General features: G+C 34.9%; 1 protein-coding gene across 3 annotated transcripts in view; it reads left to right on the top strand.

The window, feature by feature from the left end:
- Positions 1-6,278, top strand: part of pbl (epithelial cell transforming 2 pebble) — an 82,231-nt gene extending 75,953 nt beyond the window's left edge. For all 3 annotated transcript variants that reach the window (XM_083130101.1, XM_083130099.1, XM_083130100.1), the window contains 3 exons: positions 2,111-2,196; positions 3,120-3,291; positions 5,047-6,278. In XM_083130101.1, coding sequence (XP_082986227.1) covers positions 2,111-2,196; positions 3,120-3,291; positions 5,047-5,157 — 369 coding nt within the window. In that variant the 3' untranslated portion in view covers positions 5,158-6,278. The remainder of the gene's footprint in view (positions 1-2,110; positions 2,197-3,119; positions 3,292-5,046) is intronic.
- The last annotated feature ends 5,768 nt before the right edge of the window (positions 6,279-12,046 follow it).

Consider the following 12,046-nt stretch of genomic DNA (forward strand, 5'->3'; position numbering starts at 1 on the left):
TCACTTCTACCCCGTGTTTTAGAAGTTTTCCAGAAAGATAGCCATCTGTGCCTGTCCTGCACCAGTCTCTGCCCCTTACTTCCACCACTCTCTTTACATCATCTTCCCACACTTTTCTAGGTCTTCCTCTTGGTCTTGTGCATTTTCGCTTCGTAGACTGCTGTGACTACAGTACGTGCATTCCAGCCATTCTCTTCACATGACCAAACCATCTTAGTTGGCTCTGATTTACTTTCTGTAGTAAGGTAGAAACTCACAAACAGGATATAGATACAACATATGTATCTACAAGCACATTAAGCAAAGCTGTTAAGTTGTATGGTTTGATTTCTCACTGGATCTTTTGTTTTTCCCTCTATTTTGTGCAAGAATCTCAGTTCCATTGTCTGCAGTTACTTTGGTATTTTGATGCCAATGTCCAGGACTCTCAGCTATGCAGAATCGTGGGTATGTATATAGTTTTGTACACTGCTAGTTTTGTGGACTTTGTTATTTACTTTTTATTGCGAAAGTTTCTCTTCAAGGCATTAAATAAGTGTCCTGCTTCTTGGATTCTGCTGTTAATTTCATTGTCTATTTTACCATCTTGCTGTAGTGTTGCTCCCAGATATTTGAAGCTATTAACCTTTTCTAATTCTTGATTTTCAAGGTATATTTTATGCTCTACCCACCTTTATGGTCTTAGTTTTATTGTTATTTATTCTCATTCTTATCTCAGGAGTTATTCATTCCAGATTTTCATGTTATATTGTAGATTCCTAAAATTAAGATATCGTCTGCATATGCAAAATTTGAGTTGTACTGGCTGTAACTTTTAACTTTTTTTGTTACATTCTTTTATGACTTCATCATCAATATGATGAAAAGGAGAGGACTGAGTATGCATCCTTGTTGTTTCAATCTCATCTGATTTAGCATTTCCAGTTCTATCATAGTTGCGGCATTCTTTATGGCTTGAAGCAGGTCTTCCTGTTCTCTTCTTTGCTTTAAGATTGTCCAGATCTTTGCCCTAGGTATGGTGTCAAAGGCTTTTTCTAGATCTATGAAGGCCGTGTGTGTGTTTTTTCCAAGCTCTATAGCTTTCTCTCTAATTTGACGTATGCTGGAAATGAAATCCTGTGTGCTTCTCTAAGGATGGAATACTTGCTGGGCCTCGTCTAGATAGGGTAAGATATATGTAAATAACTATTTGGAAATGTTTAGTGTAGAAAGTTCATAAAATTGATTTTTTATAACAATTACTACTATTGTTTTGCCGTTTTTTTGTTTGTTTTTTAATTGGCCTTTAAAAACAGGCAAACTGCAATATACATAGTTTCAGATAAATGCTACTTTGTAAGACATAAAAAAATACTCCTGTACTTTCAGTGCAGCCTTATTCTGGTTGACAAGACAAGAACCACTAGCTCCCCAAACTGGTCTGACAAGGTATGATTGAATAACTGTCATGCCACAGAAATTTACCAATTAGTAAATATTACTCATTTGTAGAGGCACACATTTTTGGTAAATAAAAAAGCAAAATTTCGGTACAAAAACGGAGGCAATTTCGGGTTCAAAAGCGGTAAATAAAATGAAATATCGGTGTTATAGCGGTGAAAAATTGGATGAAAAGTGGTATATAAAAAGACATTTTGGTTTTAAAATTGTGAATATAATCCTAAATTTGATTTAAAAACTACACTTATTCCACAGAATTAACCTTTCACTTCTAATAGCACATTTATGTAGTTATAAGAGTATTAAGTTTATTTCTGTGTAAAGGAGTCCATTTTTTGCTTCTAAAATTTTAGCAGCAGAATTAAACAATTTTCCGGGAATTGCATAACTCTCAGGAAAATTCAGACCTCAGGTGTCACATCGGTGAATAAACCCTGAATTTCGTGCTTAAGAGTTAATTTCGCTTTTTGCAGTTCATTTCGCATTATTTCGTGACAAAACATGGTCATAAAATGCATCTCACACCTTTCAAAAACATGAAAAATTAACACTACAATGTGTTTTTTCAAATTTATTTTTTTCGTCAAAAACGAAATATGCAGCCTCTACTGATTTGTTACTTTGTAAGTGCAGTATAAATATTTTGTGTAATTCTGAATATTCATTTCAGGAAAATTTGCTTATATCGCTTGATGCCAAGCAGTTGGATATAGATACGACAGATGTATCTACAAGCACATTAAGCAGAGCTGTTAAGTAAGTTATATTCCAAACATGTTACACTAATTAGTACATAATAAAGACAGACTGATATGAAATTTAAACTTGTATCAATTAAGTAGAGATGTGAATAACTGTTATCTCATCGATTGATGCAACATGGCTAACATTACATGAAGAAATTTTGTTAGTGTACAGTGACTAGCCCTGTAAGGTATATACTTACAATATAAAATTTATTGCATTATTTTTTTTTGTATAACAGGGGCTATGAGCATGTCCATGTTATTCTTGGTATCATCCGAGATAGCTTTTCATTTATATCTTAAAATTTACTATTTCCATTTATTCCTATGAATTTTATATTTATTGAAGTTCAAGTAATGCATTAGGTGTTTTCACACATGATGTTTTGTGTTTCTCCACTGCAAATTTGGATGTTTTCCAATTAATTTCGAAGGCCCACTTCCTTCATTAACTGAGGATGCGGCATCTGTGATGCACTACCATGTCCATCCCAGATGCTGCATCCTCAGTTAATGAAGGTAGTGGGCCTTCAAAATTAACCGGAAAACATCCAAATTCATAACGTGAAAACACTAAACCTCATGTGGGAAATACTAAAAGCCACGTTTACCACATCCATCATGAACATTAAGTTTTGTGTTATAATTGAATATCTACAACCAGAAACATAGACAACAAAGTGAAAGGGTTATAGTTACAAGCATTTTGTATGCGCAGACGAAGATTGAATTATACAAAAGATTAGTTCATGATTGTTGTCATAAATGTCTTCACTTTGGTACAAAGAATGGATATTCCAAGTGTACATAAAATCATATTTATGATGTTGCAAGCAGAGTATTCTCTGGGGAAGTGAGATGGGAAAGTGGCACATATCAATAAACCATATCAAGCCTTTATATTTCAATAATATTGAACCCCCTCTTTCCCAGGTTTGCAGCCAAAACACGTCACAAGGTGGGTAAAGCCTTCACTTTCAGCAAGACCCCAAACAAACTGAAGAGGGCCGTTTCGACAATGATCAGTCCCTTCGGCAGTTCCAGTAACGTCACGCCATCAACGCAGCTGTCGCAGATGAGGCTGGGAAGCTGTAACAATCTTACAGTAAGCAAGGTTTAGGATCTCCAGAGTATTGCTAATCATATTCAGTATCCATGCTTAGGGATTTAGATTTTGTTTCTTTGATCGTAAATCGCAGATTTCATCCATGTAGGCAATAGGTTTAGCTTTTCTTGTATGTACACATTGATTGCATTGTAGAATTATTTTCCTGTAGTTTACGGTTAAATGAAGAAGAAAGGCTTTTTAATATAGCAAAAGAAAATGGCTTTCACACTAACAGAATAAACTAAATCAAAAAACAAGTCGCAAGGAAACTAAAGGAAACGAGAAATACAAAGATGAAATATCTGTTGAAAATAAATTTGTGTGCATTCCATTCCACAAGGGATTCTCACATAAAAATGCCAAAATTTTTGGAAGATTTAATTTCAAAATTGTTTTTAGATCACCAAGAAGTTTGGAATGTACATTTAATGAATTCAAAATGAGAAACTCTCTACCAGATGTGGAAACCACAGGAATATATAATATAATAATAATAATAATAATAATAATAATAAGATAGCACGAACACGATTTGGACATTATAAATCTAAACCCAAGAACAGGTTTGTAAGCTCACATCATGGAAGAGAAGCATTTGATTAAAAAGAGAAGGGTTTTAAAAAGATTGACGGGAAACATAGAGTTGAATGTCTGGGAAGCTTCGTTCATTGCAGAAGAACACTGGACTAAATTAAATAATGAAAATGGTAACATAGATCCAGTATGGAGTTTTCTTTTTCACAAATTGAGTAAGCCACCATCTTTAAAATTTAATGTAACAGAAAACATCAAGAGACTTTGTGAAAACAACGATGACTTTGAATTACCTGATGATATTTGGGATTCATAATTTAAAAAGAAGAAAATAATGTGATCATTTTTTTTATCTGAAATAAAAATAAAACTGACTGCTTCTTTTAACTGTTAAGTTGCCATATTACAACAATGTAACATTGACAACATCCATTAAATAACGAATCTTTTTGTTTAAAAAAATTGCTAACCATTGTTATAACTGTATCTTTAGTCAAAATGATAATAAATGTCTGATGAAGGGAGCGTGTGTTCTCCTGAAACGTCACAGCGAAAAGCTGTTTTCTTATGCTTGTAATAACCGTAAACTACAGGAAAATAATAGGTCTAGGTCTGTCTTTTATAATTTGCGAAGCAGGTAACGATGCATCATAAGTATGACAGTTTACACCAGAATCAGTGTATCAATGTGTGTGTAGAATTAATGTATCAGTTTGTATTGTGAATTGAATATATTTATAGCATAGGAAATAGGATATTAACCATTTAATGTAAGATTCAATGACTACATTTAATTGCTGGCTTGAAGTTGCCCCTGTTTCCAGTCTGTGATTAGATCTCTGTGGCTGAATTGAATGATTCTTGAATTTGCAGCTTGCGAGACCAAATTTCCCAGACACTTGTTGCAACGTGACTCAAGGTGGCTCGAGTTAAATGTTCCGTCTGGTGTGCGGCTGCCTATAAGAGCCTCATCTTAAACGTTCCCTGAGTTGGTTTGCAACAAAAATGGCTTGTTGTGTTTCACCATGTCGGATACGGTGTGCGGCTGGGATGCCACAATCCAGTTGGGAACTTAATTTGGCCACTGAAATTAATAGAACCTTGAAATGTTAGTCTCACAGAAAAAGTCAGTTACTTGTTTACATGTATTTATTATACAACCACGTATTTTATTCCCCAATCATGAAAACTGTTTTAATTAAAACATTGTAATTTCAGGAATTGGCATCTCCAGTAAATGTTGAACCAACTGCGATACCTTCGTCTGTTCAGCCGACGAGGAAAGTTAAGAGCACATCATTGAGCATGGCAGCTTTAAGAAGACTATAGGCAGCTACGAGAAGGTTCAGTGAGTCTTCTGAGGCAACTATGCTGTTGCGTATGTGTAAATTAATTCACACACAACTTTAAATTTTTTCTGTAAATTACTGCTGGCAGTTAAACTCGGCCATTTTTTTACACTATGTGACTTAATTATTGAAATCATACTCAGATAAAATGTATTGTAGTAAAAAAAATGAGTGGTATGCCTCTCTGCTACTCAGGTTTGAAGGAATATGTGAAAGATTTCTGTTACAAGTTTTTTACATAACGGAGAAGTAAAATAATTTATGTTCAACCATATTTAGAGCAAAATTCAGTAAAATTCATTACTTTGTAAAGTGATATTTTTGTAGCAATAGTATTATTTTATATATTTTCACAGAACTATATGTATATATGTAATAAGTTTATTGATGTTACCAAATAAGATAGTATTTTGTATCTGCAAGGTACAGTTGTGTGTGCGTCTGTTATTTAAAATATACAATAATTATAAAATAGTAAAAAAAAGAACTGTTTAGTGCATAAAATTTTCTTCCATGTAAATGTTCATTATTACTTGAAGCACTGTCAAATTGTGTATGAAAATGTATAAATTTGATATTATTCATATGTTTAATGCAATTTGGAAAATTATGTTTTGTTACTGGAAAAATACGAGATTTTTCTTCCCTGTAAAGAAGAAAATATGTCTCGCAGTTTTTGTCTATTACGACTTTCTAGGACTTTTTAATATAAAATTTTTGATGCACTGACCTTGTTTCATTAAAGGAAATTTGGCTATTGTAATTATAAATCTGAACCAGAACAGCTTGTTCCAAATGTATTTTTTTAAAAGGTTTATTTCAAAAATAGCCATTTATCAGTGTTATTTTGAAGTGTTCCAGTTCAAATAATTCTATTTTTATTTAGTTGTCTGGCTAAATTGAAAAGCATTGCATTTTATTTTGATTTGTTCCATCACATCCACCCTTAGAAGAAGAAATATTTTTGTTTTCTTGTTGAGATTTTTGTATGAAAACTGTACAAATAATTGTGGTGAGAAATGAAGCTTAAAATAAGAAGTGCGTGATATTGTATGCCTTCTTTCACACTGTTTAAGAAGTCACAATAAATATAGTGATGTACATTCTGTTCATTTCCTACAGAAAGTTCTTATCCTCTGTCTCCTGTTTTAAAAACACACATTAACACTAGAACAGCGAAGGATCTGATGCACCCTAGAACAGCAGAAAGGAGTCATTTTGACCCCTCATAAGAAATTCATTTAAAATTCTAATTATTTTAGAATGGGAACATATATTTAATTTATATTATTTTCTGTGTTTTATGTATTATATATATTTTATGCATTTATGTGCTTAGGTGGTGTGACATTTTGATTACAAATAAAAATTATAATTATCAACAACTGAACACTCCAGAATACACAACATTTCACCAAGACAAACTGGTACTTGATGCCACATGTTCGAAGACATCCTTCCGGGTCCAAGAACACTACCTACACGACAAGTAAACTGTGATAAGTGGGAACATGCTAAAGGCAGGATGACACAGGAACCACAACCTTAGGCTAATATTGCAGCATGCATAAATTGAACTTTACAGGAGTCAAACTGACCCCTCCTGCTGTTCTAGGGGTATAGCATGAAATTTAACAGAAATAAATTATATTTTGTAGATTTCAATATAGCATCTTATAAAGGATAAAGAATTATGAAAAGTTACAAAATCTCGAGGAAAAAATAATAAAAATGGGATAGTTATTGAAGAAACGGTGAAGGTAGGGGTCATTTTGACCCCTCCTGCTGTTCTAGCGTTAAGCAGCTTTAGTATCATTGAAAGAGGGTTTTCTTGTTTTGCGGAAGTAAAATATACGGACATTGAAATGTGTTGAGTTCATAATGAAAGAAAGAAAGTGGCCCATTTCCGAAGTCTTGTTTCACTAACCCTGCGATTGGTCACAGGTGAGCACAGCACTCACTTCTAATTTTATTTAGTTTTAAATTTTGGCCTGTGGTCCTCTCTAGCTGACTTCTAGAGTGCACGAGTGACGGGATCACATGGTAATGAGATGTAAATGTCAATATGAGAGAATCCATTGTTGTGGAAGGAGAGTTGTCAGAGTGAGCGCAGAGCTCTCTAACCGATTATGTTACACTTTTTTTTATTTATATTGTGCATTATTTAGTCAGTCCGCTGTTTCTAGTGAGTTTTGTACCTATATGTTTTTCTCATGTTAATAGAAGATACAAAAGTGTCGAAGTGATTTTATATTATATCAGATTTGTGGCACCCAGATGGAACTGCCCTAGAGTTCTTCCTGGCAGCTTTGAGGAACGTTCAATTGTTGTTAGGCTTGAGAGCTGTTTGCTTCGATGTTGTATTACTCTCTCTGAAAACAAATTAACATTTTGAAACAAAAATGTAATAAAGAAGAAGAGAAATAATAACCATATCACTACAAGTACCAAAAAAAAATAAATTGAAATGGTGTGAAATATGACTAAAGCAAGAGTGACCGATCATATGTTAATTCTTATGATATTCAAAAATAGGTTGTGTAGAAGCAGTCAAAACTTTGATGATAGCAGAATCTTGAGAGCCTTCCCAAAATTTACATGACAAGACAGACTATCCATGTTTACTCTTCCCTTAATGAAAAATGTATTATTTAGATGTCCCAATGGTAATTATTATTTCAGATCACCTTTTTAAACTAAAACAGCTGATACACACTTATACTACCAGACTTTTTTGTGAGTTTTAGTAAAGTTGTTGCTTAATTTTGTATGTTATTGAGATAAGGGAGATATTGTCTTTCTGGATGTGCAATAGGGAGAGAATTGTGTCATGTTTTCCTCTTGCATAATTGTTAGTTTTATAAGTGTCAGGTGTATTCACTTGGTTAGTAAGATGTATAAAGTAGGGATGCCCACAAAATCCGTATAACAGATTTCTTGATTTCAAATTATCTGATATCCGTTTTGGATGCAACAATAATCAGAATTTTTGGATAGAACGGGTATACAGTTAATCTGGATATCAGATAAATATGATTATTCCTGATATCCGAGTATTCAGATCGCTACTTACTTTTTCAAGTTCAGTATATTATTCTGGTAAGAATGGTGTCTGAAATTAAGGAAATAATTACCAAATAAAGGATCAAGACACCAAACTGAGAATGTTATATTCTGAACTGTACATTTTCTTGATAGTTGAAAAACTTTGTATATTTATATTGAACTTTGTAATGCAGAGTAATGTGTTTTAGGCACAAATGGTAAACATTTGAAAAATGTGCAGAGAATCCGCAAAACAAATGAACACAGATTGGATGAAGGATTTGTAGTGAATTCGTACAATAGAAATACGAACATGAATAAGAGAATATGCGGACCGCCTGATAAGCCACTAATCTGTCCAGATAATGCACACATTCGGCATTTTGGATAACCAGGTACTTAGGATAATTTGGATATCCAGATAATCTGGATATGAAAATATCTGATATCCAGATAATTTTTTTTCTGGATTTAACCATCCCTTGTATAAATAATAACTACTCTAAAATGTTAATGCAAATTAATTTTATAACAATAATTTTTTTAAAAATACGGAGAAACTAGTACTCACTTTATCCGCGAAACTTTTTTCTTCTTCGTTCTATTAATTTCAGTGGCCACTGCTTCCAACGAGGATGGTGGCACTGGCCATTGAAAATAATAGAACGAAGAAGAAAAAAACAGTTTATATACTACCGCGTGTTTCTTTTCCCAATTATGAATTATTTTTTGTCTTTAACCCTGACCCACATAAACTTTCTTCTTGAAACTTTCTTAGTGGCAAATGATGAGGTTTTCTCAGGATATCAGCCAGGTGATATCCAGATAGGCTTTTGAGGTTTTCTCAGGATATCAACCAGGTGATATCCAGATAGGCTTCCGAGGTTTCGAGAGCTAATGTCACTCTCATCTTCAGGGATTGAAGTGCATAGATATGTCAGGGTGAGGTTATATGTATTTGGTGTGGGAGGGGTCAGGTGGAGGGGGGGGGGCAATCAGGTGGCATGCTCCCAGTCATCTATCTCTAACCAGGCTGGGTCCAGTTCGAGTCCCGTGTCCCTGTTGAGGTTTATCTTTTTCCATGGATGGCTATTGCTGCTTTGATGATTCGGTCCCAGTAATGGACATTTCCACTCAATTTTTTTTACAACAATTTTAAAAACTACACCCTGCAAAAATGACCCCTGCAAGTTCTCGCGTTCCTCTGCGTCCAGTTTAAAGCAGAAACGAGACTTCCAAAGTTGCGAGGCTAGCATTGCGCTGAAAACACGCCGCCGCCATGTTACTACGTCACTCCTTAGGGAGAGCTCGTTTGTCGTCTGCTTCGAGCGTCCAGTTCCGGATGGGTAGCCCAAGGTGAGCGAACACGTGCAGCAGTTTTACAAATCTGTACCGATTTAAATAATGGAAGAAGGAGCGATAGGAGAAAGGAAAGCTATACTTTGTAATGATCATTTTTCTATGAAATATCCCTGCTGCTCACGTGCAAGATAAATGAAAGGGTTCAGCTGCGTGTGTTTTCTCAGGCCATGCGGAAAATATTGCTTATAAAATTGGTTGCTGATCAGACACTCAAAAATATTTTTTAAACTTATAATTATCGTTATTTACCGCAACCTATGTAGTGCAAAATAGGAATTTTCACATTCTTCACTTTATTTATAAAGCCTATTTAACTTCCTTTTCCATAAAGCAATTTCAGTTTGTGTTCCATTTCTGTTGCGCAAATTATGATCAAATATTTTTGTGCAGATAAGAGAAAATACACCGTGAAGATTACATTAGTTTCACAGTACATATCTATACTTAGTTTATGTATAATTATTACAAGGAAATAATGTGTATAACCATGGGCATATTTAAGGGGGATTCAACGGGTCCGACCTCCCCCCCTCCCCTTTTGGATCACTAAAATTACCAGTTTCCTTGTTCTATCCGCTTGTTCATAAAAAATTCCTTTGGACTTATTTCATTCTCTTAAATTAGAGACGTATAGGATGGGATACGGATGTGAAGGAAATTTCGTAATTCCACACACCAGATAGGACTGCAGACCAATATCTGCAATTTCCTGATAGTTTCGGAATTTCTGTGATAAGAAACTACATTGAGACTGTCAAATCAGTTATTTTTTCCCCCTCGAATCATATTAAAGAAATTTGGTTCTTAAAAACGTAGTGACACAAGATGAACAGAAAAGTATCAATACTAATAATTTAATAAATAAATAAATAACCCAACTTTGTCGGGTCCAGCACCCCTTCCCCTCCCCCCTGCTCCCCAACAAGCTTCCAGCCAGCAGCGTCTTGGATTTCCACTTACGAAATAAAGCAACCCTAATCATACCAAAAGTTGATCCATCCCTCCTCCCCGTGAACTATATATACGCCCATGTGTATAACAATATCCCATACTGAAATGGTACGATATAATTATTTTGAATTTTGTACTGCGAAAAAAGCTGCCTCATCTCGTTACCCCGAACGCATTAATTGGTTGGTTCACAACTTCACCACTAAGGATCCTATCGAGACGAGACATGGCAGCCTTGGTCTCGTTCTCGTTGAGAATTGTAAATGTCTGTCTCGTGTTTATTTGTAAATGTCTCATTGACAGTCTCGTCTCAATTTATAAACATCCGTCTCGGTTTGGGAGGGCAATTCTCGTTCTCGTCTCAAGTCTAGAAAAATATAGAATTAACAACGTATGCAAAGGCTTATCATTATAAATACAAAAAAACTTTTTTTTTTTTTTTTTTTTTAGACTCCTCGTTTCGACGGTACAGCCCTGGAAAACTAAATATTATTCTGCTTATATATGCAAACCAAACCGCAGATTCAGAATTACCAGGAATGAACTGGCATTGTAATTATTATACACAAAATTCATGATTTATCTGAGGAAGTCGCATGTTCCAGGTTTGACTCGACCTGGGCATGACAGTTTCCTTGTGAGTGACATTTCATTGAACTGGAAATTGTTACATGGGAGGATGTTTGCTCGAGACTTTGGGGACAGCTAGGGGGATGCTTCTGTTGTTAATGTTAGTGTTGTTCACGAGGCGAGGCATGTTCCGTCTCGTCTCATAAAAGGAGATGGGACAAGTGAATGATTTCGAAATGAGATGGGACAAGAAAAAGTTCGTCTCTTATCGTGGCAGGTTGGGTGATAGCTACTTAGATTGTGCAGTTGGTGGTAGAGTGTGTGTGTGGGGGGGGGGGGGGGTGTACTCCTGCACCCCGACTTCGAATACTGCTTGTCTTCTGCTTCATCTTCATTGTAGCGATTAGCCAAAAGTGGGAAGAAATGTGATGTTAGAGATGATACATAATAAATTAACCATGCATTCTCATCGTTGCAGTTAAACAAAGTGAACGGAAAAGCGAAATAAAAGTAGGCTAAATACAAAAATTTGCAATATATATTAACTGAAGAAAACTGTCATTTACTGCAGGAAATTTAAAAACTCACCGTACCTATTTATACCGTATCACCTCTTATATTGCAGAAATTGGCGTCTAAACCAGTGTGTTCTAAAAGTATTATCTTAAAATTTGTGAAGAAAATATTATGACGAAAATAATTGTAATTCCAGAAAAGGCATTCCTATAACATTAAGTTCTTGCCAGTCAGAACTAACCTATGTATTTGCAATGAACAAGGCTGTTCACGTGTTCAGCCATGGACTGTTACAAGGTTTGCTTTGTCACCCTAATAGGAAAACTCCCTACCGAGTGGCTGAATTATAGTAAATACTACTATACTGCTAGGGCATAATTCATCTCCAAGAAATAGAGCACAGATTTTTGCACTGGAAGTTGTAA

The sequence above is a fragment of the Lepisma saccharinum genome, chromosome 10, assembly GCF_977018435.1.
Source record: "Lepisma saccharinum chromosome 10, izLepSacc3.1, whole genome shotgun sequence".
NCBI lineage: Eukaryota > Metazoa > Arthropoda > Insecta > Zygentoma > Lepismatidae > Lepisma > Lepisma saccharinum.